Source organism: Pseudophryne corroboree, chromosome 8 (genome assembly GCF_028390025.1).
Source record: "Pseudophryne corroboree isolate aPseCor3 chromosome 8, aPseCor3.hap2, whole genome shotgun sequence".
Lineage (NCBI taxonomy): Eukaryota > Metazoa > Chordata > Amphibia > Anura > Myobatrachidae > Pseudophryne > Pseudophryne corroboree.
In genome coordinates, this window is record NC_086451.1 from 287710530 (window position 1) to 287731317 (window position 20788).

General features: G+C 46.2%; 1 protein-coding gene across 1 annotated transcript in view; it reads right to left on the reverse strand.

Moving 5' to 3' along the window:
• Nucleotides 1-729: 729 nt before the first annotated feature.
• Nucleotides 730-20788, reverse strand: part of PSMD10 (proteasome 26S subunit, non-ATPase 10) — a 58092-nt gene continuing 38033 nt past the window's right edge. The window contains exons 4-5 of the mRNA XM_063937282.1: nucleotides 9726-9892; nucleotides 730-1060 (exon numbers count right to left, since the gene is read on the reverse strand). Coding sequence (XP_063793352.1) covers nucleotides 907-1060; nucleotides 9726-9892 — 321 coding nt within the window. The 3' untranslated portion in view covers nucleotides 730-906. The remainder of the gene's footprint in view (nucleotides 1061-9725; nucleotides 9893-20788) is intronic.

A 20788-nucleotide genomic window follows, 5' to 3' on the forward strand; every position in this document is an offset into this window, starting at 1 on the left:
CAATGCAATGCATTTCAACAACTTTGGGTCACAAATTTAAACACACACCCGAGTCAACCTTTTTCATGTCGATCTTTTGACCCTCCTCAACCTTTTCTACTGGTTGACCCTGCTGACCTATTGACTACGGACCTTTTAACTATCCACACCAGAGTCTGCACAAATAAATTGCCTGGGGCTGGGTACACAGTGCACGGGTGGTCTTCTGTATGCCGACTGACGGGATCCCGGCGCACAGTATACCGGCGCCGGGATCCCGACAGCCGGCATACCGACACTTATTCTCCCTCGTGGGGGTCCACGACCCCCCCCTGGAGGGAGAATAAAATAGTGTGGCGCGCGTAGCGCGCCACTGTGCCCGAAGCGTGGCGAGCCTGCAAGGGGCTCATTTGCGCTCGCCACACTGTAGGTAAGCCGGCGGTCGGGCTCCCGGCATGCTGGTCGCCGGGAGCCCGACCGCCGGCATATCGTAGTGAACCCACAGTGCACTGCTTGCACTGGTACCACTTACTGAATGCAGCACACACATCATCTGGAATAAAGATAGCGGATCCTTGAGGAGCAGACCACACAGCAATCATACTGAGCAATGACCATACTTGGTGCGCTTTCTTATGATGAATGATCCCTATGTCACATGCCAAGTGTACTGCGTTCAGCAAGAAGTTGAATATAACTTATACTGAAGGAACAATGGACATAAACACAAAGTACACAAAACGCCAAAGCTACTTTGTCTCATGGTTAATCTCTTGAAAACACCCCACAGTTAATCACAAACAAATACCATAACATGTGGTTTAGAACTTCTGAAAGGTCTCTGATCACGCTGGAACATTTTCAATATGCCTGTGTGACTTATTTTCAAGGTATATATGGCGCTGTCCTATTTTAATGAAAAACAAACTACCCCTCCACTATTCTCCTTAGCAATATGCCCAGACCTCCTCTAGCTACTTGCAGAGGTGTCTTCTCATCTTTGTTTTCGATGTAAATACTTGCTCCATTTTCAACCAGGTACTTGGCCTCTTCTATTCGCTCTTCATCACAAGCAAGATGGCTGAAAGAGAAATCACACACATACTATGACCGTTGGCAGTGCTGTTTACAATTAATCACATTTTCCTACTATCAGGCAGAACCCAAACGTATGGATGACGCTGTATACTACAGTAAAACAAACAGAAATGTGTAATGAAACTTAAAGTGTAACTAAGCATTCAGTATAGTGAAAAGTACAGTCTTTCCATCAATATAAATATACGTAGATATGGTAGACTTACAGTCGATAACTCTATTTCTCCTAAGTCCACAGTATCCACAGGATATACATTGGGATACGAGGTAGAGTCAGCAGATTGGCACCAACGATCAAAAGCTTTCGGCCTCCCAGAATGCGATGGGCCATTCCCCTATATCCCCGCCTCCTGGCTCAGGCAATTCAGTTCTTTCCCAAAGCTCAAGGAAGGAGCATCATAGAGGGCCCTAATCAGACGAGAAGGACACCCACACACACACACTTCCGTACAAGAAGGAAGAGGTTAGTAGGTGTAAGGATCCACAAATCAGGTGTGTCAGGGTGGGATCCCCGTGGATACTGTGGACTTGGGAGAAATAGAGTTATCGACTGTAAGTCTACCATAACTACGTATTTCTCCTGCAGGGTTCACAGTAGTATCCACAAGATATACATTGGGATGTCCCAAAGCAAATTTAGTGGAGGGAACGCTCCTGATTGGACAGGAGAATTCTTCGCCTGAATGCAGCATCCTAAGAGGCAAAGGTATGAAAGGCATAATGTCTAATGAATGTGTTTATAGAAGACCACGTGGCTGCCTTACATATCTGTTCTGCAGAGGCACCACAATAGGCTGCCCAAGATGGACTTACCTTACGAGTAGAATGAGCAGAGACATTAGCCGGAATAGGGATATCAGCCCGAGAGTAAGCTTCCGAGATAGTCATTCGAAGCCACCTCGCCAGTGTCTGCTTGTCCACAGGTCATCCTCTCTTGTGGAACCCATAGAGAACGAAGAGAGTATCAGTCTTTCTGATGGACCCAATACGATCCACGTAAATCCTTAAAGCACAGAATACATCCAAGGACGTATCTTCCGCAGAAAGATCCGGCCCCTGAAAAGCAGGTACTACAATTTCTTCGTTAAGGTGGAATTTAGACACCACTTAGGAAGATAACCAGATTTGGTTCTAAGAACCGCTCTATCTGGATGAAATATCAGAAAAGGAGGGTGACAACAATGCCCCTAGATCTGACACTCTTCTAGCTGAGGCAAAAGCTAGAAAAAAAGAGAGCTTTAGCAGTTAACCATTTAAGGTCCACTTGAGACAATGAATCAAATGGAGCAACATGAAGCACCTTTAGGACTATACCTAGATCCCATGGAGCTGTAGGAGGATCAAAAGGCGGTTGGATGCAGAGTGCCCCTTGGAAAAATATGCGAACATCCTGCAGGTTGGCAATTTTCTTTTGAAACCAAACCATTAATGCCGACACCTGTACTCTCAAGGAAGCCACCAGGAGATCTTTATCCATTCCTGCCTGAAGGCATGCTAAGACCCTAGAAACTCTAAAAGACCTGGGGTCCAGCTTCCACCATTGAATATATACTTGCCACACCTGGTAATAAACGTGAGCAGAGGATGAATTCCTTGCTTTAAGCATTGTTTGAATTACCTGTGGTGAAAATCCTCTTGCTTTCAGGATGGATGTCTCAGAAGCCACGCCGTCAAAGACAGCCGATCCAGATGCTTGTAATAACAAGGACCCTGAGACAGCAGATCTGGACGTTGATGCAGTAGCAAAGGAGTGTCCACTGACAGCTTCTGCAGATCTGTGTATCAATGTCTTCTGGGTCATGGCGGAGCTATTAGAATCACGGTGCCCTTTCCATGTTTGACCTTCCGAATACACCCTGGGCAACAGGGCGATTGGTGGAAACACATAGGCTAGTTGAAAGTCCCATCTTACCGACAGAGCATCCACGAAGATCGCTTTGGGATCCTTTGTTCTTGACCCGTATGCTGGCACTTTGAAATTCTGCCAAGAAGCCATGAGATCCATCTCCGGCAACCCCCATTTGTCTACCAGACTCTGGAAGACCTCGGGGTGTAAAGCCCATTCGTTTGCAGGAATGGCGTATCGACTGAGAAAATCCGCTTGCCAGTTTAGGACTCCTGGAACAAATATTGCGGACAAGGCCGGATGATTACGTTTTTCCCACCTTAACATGTGTCTCACCTCCTTCATCGCCTTTTGGCTGTGCGTTCCTCCCTGATGATTGAGGTACGCTACTGCCGTCGCATTGTCCGAGCAACTTTAAACTGGTTTCCACTGAAGAATATCCTTTGCCCGAGTAAGTGCCATATATACAGGCCCGCAGTTCCAATATATTTATTGGCAGGCAACTTTCTTCCTTGGTCCACTGCCCCTGGAAGCAACTTTTTTCTGACACTGCTCCCCAGCCCTGAAGACTGGCATCCGTTGTCAGAACTACCCAATCTGAGATCCAAAAGGGTCTCCCTTTGCCCAGATGGGCTGTCTGTAGCCACCAGGCTAATGACCTCCGTACTTCCAAAGGAAGGACCATAGTCTGAGTTTTTATTGTCTGATGTAACCCATTTCATTTGGAAAGGATCAGACATTGAAGAGGCCTCAAGTGGAATTGAGCATACTCCACAATGTCGAATGTCGACACCATTGAACCCATCACACACATAGCTGCGTGAATGGATACCCTTTGACTGTTAGTAGCTCCCGAATCCTCGACTGTATTGTGGATATTTTGTTCAGAGGTAAAAACACTCTGAAGTCCTGAATCCAATACAGCCCCCAAGTGCGTCATACATTGTGACGGAACCAGGGACAACTTTGCCCAATTTATGAGCTAATCGCATTTCTGTAAACAAGCCATTGCCTGTTGCAGATGACACTGAAGCAATTCATGAGACTGCGCCAGGATTAATAGGTCGGTGAGGTATTGAAAAATCCTTATCCCCTGTCAATAGAGATACGTAGCCATTACCACCATAATTTTGGTGAACACTCTTGGAGCTGTGGCCAGTCCAAATGGTAGGGCCTGAAACTGAAAGTGTCGCTGGAGGATAGCAAGCCTGAGATAGCACTGATGGGACTGTGTTATAGGAACATGCAGGTAAGCAGCCTGGATATCCAGGGATACCATAAAATCCTCCGGCTCTATGGCCAAAGTAATGGAACGTAAAGTCTCCATATGAAAGCGAGACACACAAATGTACTTATTCAGCACCTTGAGATTGAGCATGGGCCGGAAAGACCCATTCGGCTTCTGTACTAGAAACAGGTTGGAATAGAAACCCTGTCCTTGTTGCGCAGGAGAGACTGGAATTATCACTCCTCATTGAAACAACTTCTGAACTGCCTCTTGTAAGACCCTGCCTTCTTTTTTAGTGAAGAGGGGCTGGTACAAAATAATCTTTGTGGAGGGTGTTTCTTGAAGGCAAACGCATAACCGTAAGATATCACTTCTATCTGTTGTGGACTGCTGCCGGGTCTGTGCAAAATGAACAAGTTGGCCTCCCACTCTGGGGTTCCCGAGGTGGAGGCTCGCACCATCAGGCTGATGGCTTATCTTCTGCCTTGGAGGCAGGCCCTCTGGTAGCCAAACGCTTTTTAGTCTTTCCAGACTTATCAGATTGGGACTGTTTGCCATAACCCTTTCCTTTTGCTTTTCCCTGGGTCCGGAAGGACCGAAAAGCTGGAAACCTAGGTTTAGACTTGTAGGTTGAAGGAAACTTCACTGTCTTGGAGTCTGCCTCTGACTCCAAAATACTGTTTAATTATTTACCAAAAAGAATATCTCTAGTAAAAGGCAAAGACAAAGACTCTAGAACCTTCTTGGACTCCGAGTCAGCCTTCCATGTACGTAGCCAGACAGCTCTGTGAGCTGCTGAGGCTGATGCTTGAGAGGCAATAGTACCCATATCCAAGGCTGCTTCTTCCATAAAAATAGCTGCCTGTTTAATATGTGCAATATGAGATTTTTGCTCTCTAGATGCCAATGAGAGCTCATCCTCCAATGCATCAACCCCAGCCGCCACTGCTTTTGCTATCCAGGCTGAAACCATGGCTGGTCTTACAACTGCCTCAGACAAGGAGAACATGTTTTTTATTAAAATAAAAAACATCTTTCTATCCATGATATAATTTAATGATGTTGAAGGCAGAGGCAATGTAGATTTTCGCACCAATCAAATGATGTGCGTATCTACTTTGGGAGCCACCTCCCTTTTTAAACAGTCCCCAGCTGGAGGAGGATAATAAGAATTCCATTTCTTTGGAATTCTAAACTTCTTACTGGGTATGACCCAAGCCTCTTGCATAATATCCGTCAGCAGTTCTGACCCCAGAAATTCAGTTCTGACTGTTTTGGGGTGTTTAAACACAGGTGCCTTGGATTTTAACAAAGGCTCTGCTGCCTCCTCTGAGGACAGAATGGCTTTCAAAGCACTAATTAGCTGAGGTATATCCACTCCTCATTTCTGTATACAGAACCAGAATGCAAGTAATCCTCATCCTCCAAAATGTCCCCATCTGAAACATGTGTAGACTGTAAAGATGTTGTTTCATGTCTGTGTGATTTACTTTCCACAGGCCTTTCAACCTGTTTTTGTTGAAAGCCTGCAGATTCCTGGACTGGATGTGATAAAACCCAGGGGGAATGTTGCAATAAAGGATTAACAGGGTAACCTATCCCTGGTATAGGAGCTGGCAATGTCCACTCAGTTATATTGGATGTCTGTGCAAAAAAGCTCATGGGAGTTCAACTTGAACCCGTGCCTACCTTGGATTATTCAGGAGGCTTTGGTGAAAGCGAAAACAATTTGCACATAATCCACTTTGAACCAGTTCCTGAGAAGTTAACCCAGTTTTGCAGGATAAACATGAAATTAGTGTTGGTGCTGCTGTGGAGAGTGTATCCTCCTCACCCTTGCCTCTCTTAGACATGGTAAACAAATCACACACCTGTATGGTGTTAACTACACAATTTTGTGACTGAAATCACTTTATAGCTTGCTACAGTGATATACAATCCGATCCTTCCCTGCCTTGCACCAGCATTGAGGATCGGTACATACACAGAAACTGACAGGAATAGTAAAGTCAGCAATGACACTAGCAATCAGTTTACAGACTCATATGCATCAGGCACATATCCAACTACTCATACCCAATGGTAGGTAGAGACTTAGGGGCAAATGTATTAAACTGGAGAAGGCATAAGGAAGTGACAAACCAGTGATAAGTACAAGGTGATAAACACACCAGCCAATCAGCTTCATATGTAAACTAACCAGGTAGGAGCTGATTGGCTGGTGCGTTTATCACCTTGTACTGATCACTGGTTTATCACTTCCTTATGCCGTCTCCAAGCTTAATACATCTGCCCCTTAGTGCTGTTTCACCTACCTCAGGAGAGTGGGATACAGGGAGACTTTACCACACTTCCAGGATCGATCAATACGTTAGTGAACGCTGAGTGGATCCAGACGCAAAAAGTGTACACAAACGCCTAGTGAACACAGATGCTGAACACAGATGCACCAATCACACAGCTGTCTATACTGCGACTGGGTCCTTTAGATACACAGCATCTCAAACGGAAGCGGGAAATTAGTTAATGGCGGGAAACTCGTCGGAAACTGGTCATGAACCGGGGGGAGGGGCGACCAGGGGAGTGTCTTACTCCTCACTTCTGATGTCAACACCAGGGATCCCGGCCTCTCACTAATCCCTGGAGCCTATGATCCCTGGGGCCTAGCGCTAGTGCACCTGAGGTGGCAGCCGCGTCAGCAACTGTTCGTAGTCTCCTCCCAAAAACAGTGTGGCTGTGTCTCGCGTTTCCCCCGCTAAGTGGAACCAACTACTTGCCTTCTCCTCGTGCTCCGGCCACAGAATGGTAAGATCAGCTGGACTTGCTAGTACATCCATAATGACTCCCGCCGAAACAGCACATGGGTAAGTGTTGTCGCGACCCGGCGGACAGTTGTTGGAGCGACTCTTTCTAAAGGGCCCAATACACTAGAGCGATGTGTTTTACATCAGATCGGATCCCCCAGACTGACTGTGCTGCACTCGTGATATGTCGGACCCCGCAGGCTTGGCTGGGATTGCAGAAGATACATCGTAAGCAAAAGGACCGCATACGATGTATCATATGCGATCCTGCAGCCCTGGAGGCTGTCAGGGTGATCGCCTGCGACATGAGGGTCCGACATGTCGCATTAATGTATGGGGCCCTTAATGTGCGTGTAAGGCGCTTTTTAGAAGACTCGTTAAAAAAAAAAAAAAAACACGTAAGACTAAAAATACAAAAAATAAAAAGCTTATGGATGCCAAAATCGGCAGCCCAAAAGATCGTGGTCCGGCTCCTGCCGCACCAACAAAAAACTGAGTTGCCTGAGCCAGGAGGCTGGGATATAGGGGACTGGCCTATAGTTGCATTCTGGGAGGCCACAAGCTTTTGATCGTTGGTGCCAATCTGTTGACGCTACCTCATATCCCAATGTATATCCTGTGGATAGTACTGTGGACCCTGCAGGAGAAAGTACTTTTTTTTTTCTTTAGCGTTAAGGCAGCTTAAATAAATTAATTTACTTAAGCATCATTGGCAGATTAACAGAATCAGTGCTATTGTAGTTAGTGAACTGCATCAGTCAATGATTGCTTTGCTCATTGGGGTGTGAAGAGTTGGATGCTCAGCACTTAATCTTCCTGGCACTTTGTCAGGTAAGGGAGGAGCAGCCAGATAACAGGAGAACTTAACAACTGTTGTATACAAAGTGTTATTTAGTGTAGACTGCTCTTATATTAGTCACCATTTATCTGTTTATAGTCGACTTATTTATTTAATCATTTATAATAAAGTGCAAATAACACTAAAGTGCTATAACCAGTGGCAACCAGAAATTTGATCAATTAGGCGCAGTGATGGCAACAATAGTCCACAATAAAAATACATAAAAAAATGCAGGTTTTATTGTGGACTAAAAATAGTCCACAATAAAAATACATAAAAAAATGCCGGTTTCCAAAGTGATGTGACAACTTCTCAACTGGCTCACTTCTACGCTCCTATCACTGCTTAGTAAATGTCCCCCTCAGTGTGGGACAGTAGTATCTCTCAAATGGATTTAGAGAAAAGGATTTAACGAAAGGAACAAATATCCTATTTTCTCTTCTATTCTTTTTGGTGGACACGTCTAACCCTGGGGACGTCCTAAGGCTGTCCCATAGGGAAGGGTAAACTCAGCAAATATGTGCAAGACAAAAGCAGTAACCGAAGCCAACTACTTTGGAGACCACCATATATTGTAACATTTTAGAGGTGTGGACAGGGAATTTGACCGTCTAGGGATCTATACCACAATGTCCAGAAAGCTCTCCGATATGGTCACAATTCTCTTAAAATACAATCGACGAGGGCCTGATTCTGGGTTGGGAGTAAAGCTATAAATAACAAGTAACAATGCACCTTGGTAAAACCACTTTGCACTGCAGGTGAGGCAGATGTAACATGGAAGAGGAGGGTGTCAAAACTCAAATCTAAATGTGTAAGAGCAAACCTGTGTGTGGCATTTGCGGGCTACAGGCAGACGTAGCCAGCATTTACCCTGCATGCATGCAAAAAAAATAAAAAATAAAATAAAATATATATATTTGGACCCCTTAGACTGCAACATGGTTTGTCCAGGTGCAGTTACTCGCTCATTTTTGCTTTGCTCCAACAGAGTTCCGACCAGAGACATAGGGAGTTATTCAGGTCTAATCCCGGCGGCAATAGCACTGCGCAGGTCCCTGGCCTGAGCGTGTGCTAGCAGCTTCAAACGCTTCTGCCCGATTGAGGGGCAGAGGCGTCCGAGGGCTACAACTGGCGGTTGCAGGGGTGGAGCGCAGAAAATGGGGGTGGATCGGCAGGGTTTTGGGGCTGCTGCGTGACAAAACATGCAGCCGCTCTGATCAAGAAAATGGCGGCGCACCGCCTGCATACACAGAGGCGTTTGTAGCAGCCACTGGGCAGGCCTTTTATCATGTGGGCAGCTTTGCCCTGTGATGAGCGATCCCCAGGATGTGGAAAAAAAAAAGATTGAAGATCTGCTTCTAATTGGCGGGCCCAGCAATGTGTTCGTAAAATAATTGCGTTTGCATCTCTCACGCAGAAATTAGGAATGCCCCCTGCAGCTGCCCCCCTACCCCCTTCCCAAAGTACTTTTATTGGGAATAGATAGATTTAGCACAGGGCATGTTGACATTGGAAACCTATTGATATGTGCGTAATACATTTGGGTGCAAAATTATTAGATCTACGCTAAAAGGTCTACAGTCAATAGGTCGACAGGGTCAAAAGGTCAACATGGAAATGGTCGACACAAAAAAGGTAGACAATTTTTATTTTTTGGGGGGGTGTTGTCACTTTTCTGCCACAAACAAGAACCATTAGCACACCGCTTCTCTCGGCATGCTTCGGGAAAGGTTACTGTTCCCAGTCCAAGTCCACGTGGATGGTAAAGTATGAAAAAGTAAAAAATAAAAAAAACTTGCGTCAACCATATAAGTGTAGACCATTGTCATGTTGACCTTTTGACCCTGTCTACCATTTGAACTGTCTACCTTTTACATGTGGATCTTATGACCCTGTAAACCTAATGCACGTCTCCGAAATACTTACAGGGGTGTATTCCCTTCAGAGTCCTGAATGTTAGTCGACGCTTTGTGCTTCAACAGGATTTCTATGATCTTTAGGTTGCCTTTGGAAGCGGCGCGGTGCAGTGGAGTGGAATCCAGTTTGTCCTTGGCGTCAGGCGAGGCACCATTTTCCAGTAAGAACAGAGCAATCTGCAGAGTAGAGACAGGGAAATCATACCTTAGTACGATCATGTCAAAATATACAGAGCATGAAATTCAGATACATACAGTATTACTGCAGGTCTAGTTTATGTGTGTTGTGACCAAGAGAAAATTAAAGTTACTGTAGGAAACTGCAGCAAGAAGTTCTGTTCTCTTCATGAAGAAATGATAAAATTGTGAAGGATTTCTTATACCTTTAATCTCATACCGCATTAGAAAAAAATATACTACAACTGATTTTATGTGTTCTATCCACATGAAACCTATACTGTATCTCTATACTGACTCCATGTCACCTGCAGAGACCAGTTCATATTCCCGACTCAGGCCTCAGCCACTTTTTCCTTTTCCACTCAGAATTGGTTCCCTTTGTCCTATGTCGGCGACCAACCCAGCCCCCATTCCCCCCCCCCGCCGTCAAAATAATTTACCCTCATCACATCGGGCGGGAGGGTGGACCCATCTGCGGAGAGGAAGTGAGATGCAGGCTATGGCCGCAGCCCAGTGCAGGCGCTGAGGTGCGAGCAGAGGGTGGCTGGCTATGGAGCGTGACCTCTGACTTCACGTCACGCTGTGCAGCCGGGGACAGGGGGAGCTGGGCAGCGTTTGAGCCTCCCGAGGACACTCAATGCTGCCCTGCACTGCAAAACAAAGGGGCTTCCTAATCCCGAAATCCCCGGGATTGGAAGCCCCAATCCTGGGACTGAATCCCGGCCAATTTTTGGCCAAAATCCCGGGATTGGCCACCATAGCTAGTGCTTCTCTGATCCCCTGCTATGTCTGAAGACACAGCACCAGATCATCTTTGTGAACATTGGTCATTGAATAACCCTCAGGTTACTCAGGATGGCTGGTGGTTTCACAATCCTTGGGCTATTGAAGCTGCACACAAAGTTTTCAAGAACGCTCTATGTCGCCACCCCATGCCCAGAAATGTCCGCAGCCTGACTGACTTAGGGGGCACTGCCAACAATGCAGGACCAGAGCTACACAAGCGCAGTACGGGTCCTGCGCAGTTAAGGTAACATCGGAGATGTATGTATACCATCGATTTGCATATGTCTCTGAATTAGCTTCATTATCTCAATTCCTCCTACCCTCTCTGCAATAACAAATGCCTAATACCCCTTTCACACCAGATATGCAGGGGTTTTATCCGGGAATACGGTCCCTGGATCATGCAGGGACATTCCCGGGTAAGACCCCTTGCATACCGCAGTCAGTAGCCCGGCATATTGCCGGGTTGCTGACGTCAGCGGTGACGCGGCGGCGCAAGAGATCACATGATCTCCAAGCGCCGCCTGCTACATAGAAAGTGAACAGGAGCCGGGGTGCATTGACCCGGCTCCCGTTCACACAGACCAGGTTCCCGGGAGGATCTCGGGACCAACCCTGGTCGATTGCAGGGTTGAAATGCCGGGACAGGAATCCCGGGATTTTGACCCTGTACCCTTTCACACCGAGAAATTTCCCGGGTTGGTGCGCGTTCATGTGCAATAAACCCGGGAAATTTTGGGCTGCGTGAAAGGGGTATAATTGATTACCGTATCCAATTCCCACCCTAAGGATTATTCCCGTGCTGCCCTCATACTAAAGGACAAGACTTCCATGTTCAATCAGACTCTCCACCAGTCTCATGTTGTAAATGTTCCTGAAATATTTCTGTTTGTCAGAGTCCATCAGTCTCTCCCCTAATCCTACTCTTGCTGCCCAGGCTACCTCTGCCCCCAGTCTCACACTGCGTCCTGTTCCCGTCTCATCCTCACCCCTCCAAATCAAATTGTAAGTCCTCTTGCCTTTTGTCCTACTGCTCCCTTCTTGTCCATCTATGCCTCCATGTATTATGCCTCTTTAATGGTCTGTATTAACTTGACCATTGTGTATCATGTATTATGTTCAGTTTTGCAGCTTTATTTACTATGCCTTTGCTTATTCCACGTCTATAACATTCATGCATAGTGCTCTATATTATCATTATATAGCACTGCAATATATTTTGGCACCATATAAACAATAAAAGTGCTACATACTGTGAGTTATTGAGCTGACTAATATACATGAACAGTTACCATGTTATTGGGAATTACATCTCTAACTACAGGAACAGACCATGACCACTGAGTTAGTCATATGCAGACATAGGACAAGTGATGTCACAGCACCTTCGGAAAGCCCATGTGAACATCAGCTTGTATTCTGTGTAGGCCCAATCTATGTAACTACATTGCTGCATCATCCCATTATCTGCATTTGCACCAGGAGATCAGACTGAAATCAGACAGATCTCTGAATACTCTTATCTATGACTACATGCCCATAGAATGCTGCTTCTACGTGCAAATGCCTCGCAGTCGCCCAGTAACATCTATTCAGCCGTATGCGAGAAGCAGCTGAGGTGCAGGTGACCAAGAAGTGCTACAAATGGCTCTAAACTGCGAATGCAGGCCGCACCGCATGCAGGTGGCTAACAATTGCAAGACTCGGCTGAATTACAAGCGAGTGCAACTCTAAATCAGAGCCTTAGTAGATCTCTTATTTTATTTTTTTTATTTAATAAAGTTTCAGTTGACGTCAGGTGAACCTAAAAAATTTATTTTACCCTTATGGTCTAGATCTGATCATGTTGGCCGTAGCTGATCATTTAACTCCAAAAGACATGATATGATTAAACATCTTCAAACAGAGTCTAAAGGAAATCTAAGGGGAATTCATATTTATAGCAAACATAGTAGAATTCACACAAATGCATAAAATGTATGAGCCTTGCCTGCAGTGATAGATTATAAGTGGGCTACAAAATCTGTGCATGTTACAAGGCAGTCACGAAACATAGACTTGTAAGAAACACAGTCATTTCAATGTAATTAGCGACACCAGTCCATCTTAGAGTAGCACCATCTGCTTTCCTTTAACCTATCTCTCTCGACTTCCCCATCTCTACCTCCCAAGGCTACCATCACTAAGCTTAACATTGAGGCTATTGACACCACATTCCTTTCCTCCCTGTTTGACTCACTTCTCTCTCCTATTCTCTCTCTCTCTCTCTCTCATGCCCTGAACAAGCCACTTCCATATACAATGCATCCCTCACTTCTATTCTTGACTCTGTTGCTCCACCAACCACTATTCACCCTCACAAATTAACACCTCAACCCTGGCACACCAAATATCTGCAAAAATGCTCACGTACTGCTGAGCGTCACTGGAGGAAATCACGCTCTAAGGCAGACTTCCTCCATTTCAAACTTATGCTCTCATCCTTCAGTGCTGCCCTTTCTCTTGCTAAACAGTCATACTTCAAGAACCTCATCTCCTCCCAGTCTTCCAACTCCTGGCGCCTCTTTGCCACTCTCAACTCACTCCTCTGCCCACCTCGTCTCCCTTCCTCACTCTCTGTTCTTCACTTTGCCACTTACTTCACATCCAAAATTGAATCCATACGTAAGGACATCACATCACACCAGACCATCAGTAACCAGCTTTCTCTCATCCCTTACCACCCCTCCCCATCCCTCCCACCAACTCTGACATCTTTCTCCCATGCATCTGGAGAGGAAGTCATGGCCCTCATTCATTCCTGTCCCCTCACCACCTCCCCACTTGACCCTATCCCCTCCCGCCTCCTCCGCTAACTCTCTCCTTCTGCTTGTTCCCATCTTTCCCACCTTCTCAATCTCTCCCTCTCATCAGGCACAGTCTCCTCTGCCTTCAAGCATGCACTCATCTCTCCTATTCTTAAAAAACCTACCCTTGATCCAAACACTCTCCAGCTACCGACCCATCTCTCTCCTCCCTTTTGCCTCCAAACTCCTTGAGCGTATTGTCTACAACCGCCTTATTTCCTTTTTTTCCTCACACTCACTACTTGACCCATTCCAGTCCGGCTTCCGTCCTCTCCACTCCACTGAAACTGCCCTTACAAAAGTATGCAATGACCTCCATGCTGCTAAATCTAAGGGACACTACTCTATACTTATTCTTCTTGATCTCTCTGCTGCTTTTGACACTGTGGACCATCCTCTCCTACTGCAAATCCTTCACTCCATTGGTCTGCGTGACACTGCCCTCTCTTGGCTGTCTTCCTACCTCTCTGACCGTTCATTCTCTGTCTCCTATCATGACTCCACCTCCGCCTCACTTCCACTAACTGTAGGTGTACCCCAAGGTTCTATTCTTGGTCCTCTTCTCTCTCTATACATCCTCACTAGGTAAGCTCATTAGTTCTTTTGGCTTCCAATATCATCTCTATGCTGAGGACACCCAAATCTATCTTTCCTCTCCAGACCTCTCCCCTGCTCTCCTCACTCGTATCTCCAACTGTCTCTGCTACCTCTTCCTGGATGTCCCAGCGCTTTCTTAAACTTAACATGTCTAAGACCGAGCTGATCATCTTCCCTCCCTCCCGCATAACCTCACCTCCTACAATCTCATTATCTCTTGATGGCACTACTATCTCCTCTAGCCCCCAAGTTCGCTGTCTTGGAGTAATCCACGACTCCTCCCTCTCCTTCAAACCACACATTCAGCACCTCTCACAAACCTGCCGTTTTCATCTAAAAAATATTTCCAGGATCAGACCCTTTCTGACCCAGGATGCTACTAAGACTCTTATCCACTCACTGGTCATCTCCAGACTGGACTACTGTAATCTCCTCCTGACTGGCATTCCTGACAAACACCTCTCTCCACTCCAATCTATCCTCAATGCTGCTGCCCGGCTCATTTTCCTCACCAAATGCACTACGTCTACCTCTCCTCTCCTACTAGACCTTCACTGGCTCCCCTTCCCTTTCAGAATCCATTTCAAGCTTCTCACACTCGCTTACAAAGCCCTCACCCACTCCTCTCCCACCTACATCTCTGATCTTATCTCCCTTTACACTCCCACCCGTCCTCTTCGCTCTGCTAATGCACGACGACTCTCCTGTCTACGGATTACTTCCTTCCACTCCTACCTCCAAGATTTTTCACGTGGTGCACCACTTCTCTGGAATTCCCTACCTCTCCCCCTCAGACTCTCCACCTCTCTACAAAACTTCAAACGGGCTCTCAAGACCCACTTCTTCACAAAACCCAGCCAAATCTCATTCTAAGCCTCTGTTCCACATTCTCTATGTACCCCATCTGTGTCACCCCTGCCTGTCTACCCCTCCCCTTTAGATTGTAAGCTCTCACGAGCAGGGTCCTCTTCCCTCATGTGCTTATCATTTGTCTTACTGAAATATTCTTCAACTGTACCACATCCAGCAGTCTTCTGCCACCTGATACTTATTCCAGTGTCATCTGCTGATGTAACTATGTTTATTTACCCTGTACTTATCCTAGACTGTCTTCAACTGTAAGTTGCTGTTTTCCCGTTTGATTATTTATGTACTCCGTAATTGGGCGCTGCGGAACCCTTGTGGCGCCATATAAAATAAGATTTTACTTACCGGTAAATCTATTTCTCGTAGTACGTAGTGGATGCTGGGGACTCCGTAAGGACCATGGGGAATAGACGGGCTCCGCAGGAGACAGGGCACTTTAAGAAAGAATTAGGAATACTGGTGTGCACTGGCTCCTCCCTCTATGTCCCTCCTCCAGACCTCAGTTAAGGAAACTGTGCCCGGAAGAGCTGACAGTACAAGGAAAGGATTTTGGAATCCAGGGTAAGACTCATACCAGCCACACCAATCACACCGTATAACTCGTGATAAACTTACCCAGTTAACAGTATGAACAACAACAGATCATCAGACCAACCTGATGCAACCCTAACATAACCCTTATGTAAGCAATAACTATATGCAAGCATTGCAGAAGAAGTCCGCACTTGGGACGGGCGCCCAGCATCCACTACGGACTACGAGAAATAGATTTACCGGTAAGTAAAATCTTATTTTCTCTAACGTCCTAGTGGATGCTGGGGACTCCGTAAGGACCATGGGGATTATACCAAAGCTCCCAAACGGGCGGGAGAGTGCGGATGACTCTGCAGCACCGAATGAGCAAACACAAGGTCCTCCTCAGCCAGGGTATCAAACTTGTAGAATTTTGCAAAAGTGTTTGAACCCGACCAAGTAGCTGCTCGGCAAAGCTGTAATGCCGAGACCCCTCGGGCAGCCGCCCAAGAAGAGCCCATCTTCCTTGTGGAATGGGCTTTTACTGATTTTGGAGGCGGCAATCCAGCCGCAGAATGAGCCTGCTGAATCGTGTTACAGATCCAGCGAGCAATAGTCTGCTTTGAAGCAGGCGCACCCAGCTTGTTGGATGCATACAGGATAAACAGCGACTCAGTTTTCCTGACTCCAGCCGTTCTGGCTACATAAACCTTCAAAGCCCTGACTACCTCTAGTAACTTGGCATACTCCAAGTCACAAGTAGCCGCAGGCACCACAATAGGTTGGTTCAAATGAAAAGATGACACCACTTTTGGCAGAAATTGCGGACGAGTCCGTAATTCTGCCCTGTCCATATGGAAAACCAGATAGGGGCTTTTATGTGACAAAGCCGCCAATTCTGACACAGGCCTAGCCAAAGCTAAGGCCAACAGCATGACCACCTTCCACGTGAGATATTTTAACTCCACGGTTTTAAGTGGCTCAAACCAGTGTGATTTCAGGAAACTCAACACCACGTTAAGATCCCGAGGTGCCACTGGTGGCACAAAAGGGGCTGAATATGCAGCACTCCCTTTACAAACGTCTGAACTTCAGGAAGAGAAGCCAGTTCCTTTTGAAAGAAAATGGATAGGGCTGAAATCTGGACCTTAATGGACCCCAATTTTAAGCCCAAAGTCACTCCCGACTGTAGGAAGTGAAGGAAACGGCCCAGCTGGAATTCCTTTGTAGGGGCATTCCTGGCCTCACACCAAGCAACATATTTTCGCCATATACGGTGATAATGCTTAGCCGTCACGTCCTTCCTAGCCTTTATTAGGGTAGGAATAACCTCATCCAGAATGCCTTTTTCTGCTAGGATCCGGCGTTCAACCGCCATGCCGTCAAACGCAGCCGCGGTAAGTCTTGGAACAGACAGGGCCCCTGTTGCAACAGATCCTGTCTGAGAGGCAGAGGCCATGGGTCACCTGTGAACATTTCTTGCAGTTACGGATACCAAGTCCTTCTTGGCCAATCCGGAACAATGAGTGTTGTTCTCACTCCTCTTTTTCTTACGATTCTCAGCACCTTGGGTATGAGAGGAAGAGGAGGAAACACATAAACCGACTGGAACACCCACGGTGTCACTAGTGCGTCCACAGCTATCGCCTGAGGGTCTCTTGACCTGGCGCAATACATTTGTAGCTTTTTGTTGAGGCGGGATGCCATCATGTCCACCTGTGGCAGTTCCCAACGACTTGTAATCTGTGTGAAGACTTCTTGATGAAGCGCCCACTCTCCCGGGTGGAGGTTGTGCCTGCTGAGGAAGTCTGCTTCCCAGTTGTCCACTCCCGGAATGAACACTGCTGACAGTGCTTTTACGTGATTCTCCGCCCCGCGAAGAATTTTGGTGGCTTTCGCCATCGCCACCCTGCTCCTTGTGCCGCCTTGGCGGTTTACATGAGCCACTGCGGTGATGTTGTCTGCCTGAATCAGCACCGGTTGGTTGCGAAGCAGAGGCTCCGCTTGACTTAGGGCGTTGTATATGGCCCTTAGTTCCAGGATATTGATGTGCAGACAAGTCTCTTGACTTGACCACAGACCCTGGAAATTTCTTCCCTGTGTGACTGCCCCCCACCCTCGGAGGCTTGCATCCGTGGTCACCAGGACCCAGTCCTGAATGCCGAACCTGCGACCCACGATAAGGTGAGCACTCGGCAGCCACCACAGAAGAGACACCCTGGCCCTGGGGGATAGGGTGATCAGCCGCTGCATCTGAAGATGCGATCCGGACCACCTCTCCAACAGATCCCACTGAAAGGTCCTCGCATGGAACTTGCCGAAGGGAATGGCTTCGTATGACGCCACCATCTTTCCCAGGACTCGCGTGCATTGATGCACCGACACCTGTTTTGGTTTTAAGAGGCCTCTAACCAGAGTCACGAGCTCCTGAGCCTTCTCCGCCGGGAGAAAAACCTTCTTCTGGTCTGTGTCCAGAATCATGCCCTGGAAGGGCAGACGCGTCGTAGGAATCAGCTGCGACTTTGGAATATTCAGAATCCAGCCGTGCTGTTGCAACACTTCCCGAGAGTGTGCTACGCTGATCAGCAACTGCTCTCTGGACCTCGCCTTTATGAGGAGATCGTCCAAGTATGGGATAATTGTGACTCCTTGCTTTCGCAGAAGCACCATCATTTCTGCCATTACCTTGGTAAATATTCTCGGTGCCGTGGACAGACCAAACGGCAACGTCTGGAATGGGTAATGACAATCCTGTACCACAAATCTGAGGTACGCCTGATGAGGTGGATAAATGGGGACATGAAGGTATGCATCCTTTATGTCCAGAGACACCATAAAATCCCCCCCTTCCAGGCTTGCGATGACCGCTCTGAGCGATTCCATCTTGAACTTGAACCTTTTCAGGTATATGTTCAGGGATTTTAAATTCAATATGGGTCTGACCGAACCGTCCGGTTTCGGTACTACAAACATGGTCGAATAATAACCCTTTCCTTGTTGAAGGAGTGGAACCTTGACCACCACCTGCTGAAGATACAATTTGTGAATTGCAGTTAACACTGTTTCCCTCTCGTGGGGGGAAGCCGGCAGGGCCGTCGGTGAGGGGGCATCTTCTCAAAGTCTAGCTTGCATCCCTGAGACACAATATCTATTGCCCAGGGATCTAACAGGGAGTGAACCCACTTGTGGCTGAACTTACGCAGGCGTGCCCCCACCGGGCCTAGCTCCGCCTGTGGAGCCCCAGCGACATGCGGTGGATTTTTGTAGAGGCCGGGGAGGACTTCTGTTCCTGGGACCTAGCTGTGTTGTGCAGCTTCTTTCCTCTGCCCCCGCCTCTGGCAAGAAAGGACGCACCTCGGATTTTCTTGTTTCTTTGTTCTAAAGGCTGCATTTGATAATGTCGTGCTTTCCTAGGCTGTGCAGGAATATAAGGCAAAATATCAGAATTACCAGCTATAGCTGTGGAGACCAGGTCCGAGAACCCTTCTCCATACAATCCTCAGCCTTCCATATGCCTCTTAAGTCGGCATCATCTGTCCATTGCATATTCTACAGGACACGTCAAGCAGAAATCGACATAGCTTTGTTTGTAGGACCCAGTATACTCATGTCTCTTTGGGCATATTATATATATATATATATATATATATATATATATATATATATATATATATATATATATATATATATATATATATATACACACATACATATATATATATATATATATATATATAGGATGTCTCTTTGGGCATTTATATATATATATATATATATATATATATATATATATACACATACACACACACACATATATATATATATATATATATATATATATATATATATATCTTAAGACAGCATCTTTAATATATATATATATATATATATATATATATATATATATATATATATATATATATATATATATATATATATATATATATATCTATATCCACATACTAGGGTCTCAATCTCTGCTGATAAGGTACCTGTCCCCGCTGCCCCAGCGCTATAAACCCATGCCGACACAATCGCCGGTCTGTGCAGGATCCCTGAGAATAGCTGTTACGACAGGTTACCTTTTGGGAAAACGTGACACCCTAGGGGAAGATTCCCATCGTATCCTGGCCCTAGTGGGGAAAGGATACTGCCTGAGAATTCTTTGTGGGAAACTGCAGTCTCTTGTATGGAGATTCCCGCTCTTTTTCCTCATGAGAGGAGGGAGATTTACCTCAGCTTTCTTCCCCTTAAACATGTGTACCCTTGTGTCAGGGACAGATGAGTCATCAGTGATATGCAAATCATCTTTTATTACAATAATCATATATTGAATACTTTTCTGCCATTTTGGCTGTAACTTTGCATTATCGTAGTCGACACTGGAGTCAATCTCCGTGTCGACATCAGTGTTTATTATTTTGGATAGTGAGCATTGAGAGACACTGAAGGTCTCTGCGACAGAGGGACAGACATGGGTAGATTTCCTGTCTGTTCTCAAATCTTTTGTGCAATAAATTCACCTTAGCACTTAATTACACATATCCAACAGGTGTCAACGGAGACACCATCACACACACATATTTGCTCTCTCCCCTCCTTAGGGGAGCCTTTTACCTCAGACATGTCGACACACACGAAGGCCCTCCCTGTAGGCAGTCTCCCTCTTCCAATTAAATATGAGGACTTCTTCACATACTTAATCCCTCCCGTATCATTAGATTAGTTCCGTCCAATAATTAATGTAAGGGTGTTCATATATAAGATATATTCATTTATCAGTAAACATCGATTACATTCACACCATCGATTTTATATGGTTATAATGCAAGCTTTTTTATCATTCACTTATTACCCTTTTTTAAGTATATTTAATATTTTTTATTCTATTTATTCCACCAGCATGTAATATGATTATTTTACTCCACCAGCATGTATAATGTTTTTTTATGTGGTGCTGCAAAAAATTATTTTCCCCTCACATGCGTTCCATTATGATACCAGCGCCAGGTCATCCCCATAGACCATGTGATGCGCGTCCCACATGGTCACGGAGGGAGACCCGTCACTTCCGGCTGCAGTGCATTCCACTGAGAACGAGTGGAACGCACACTACTCCGCGCACCATTCTCTTGATTCCCCACATATGGAGACCCGCTACTTCTGGAGGAAGTGCGTTCCACTAAGAACGAGTGGAACGCACAACACTTCCGGCAATACATGCCGCGGACCATCTTCCGGCAATACATGCCGCAGATCATCTCCCCGATTTTTTACGTATTTC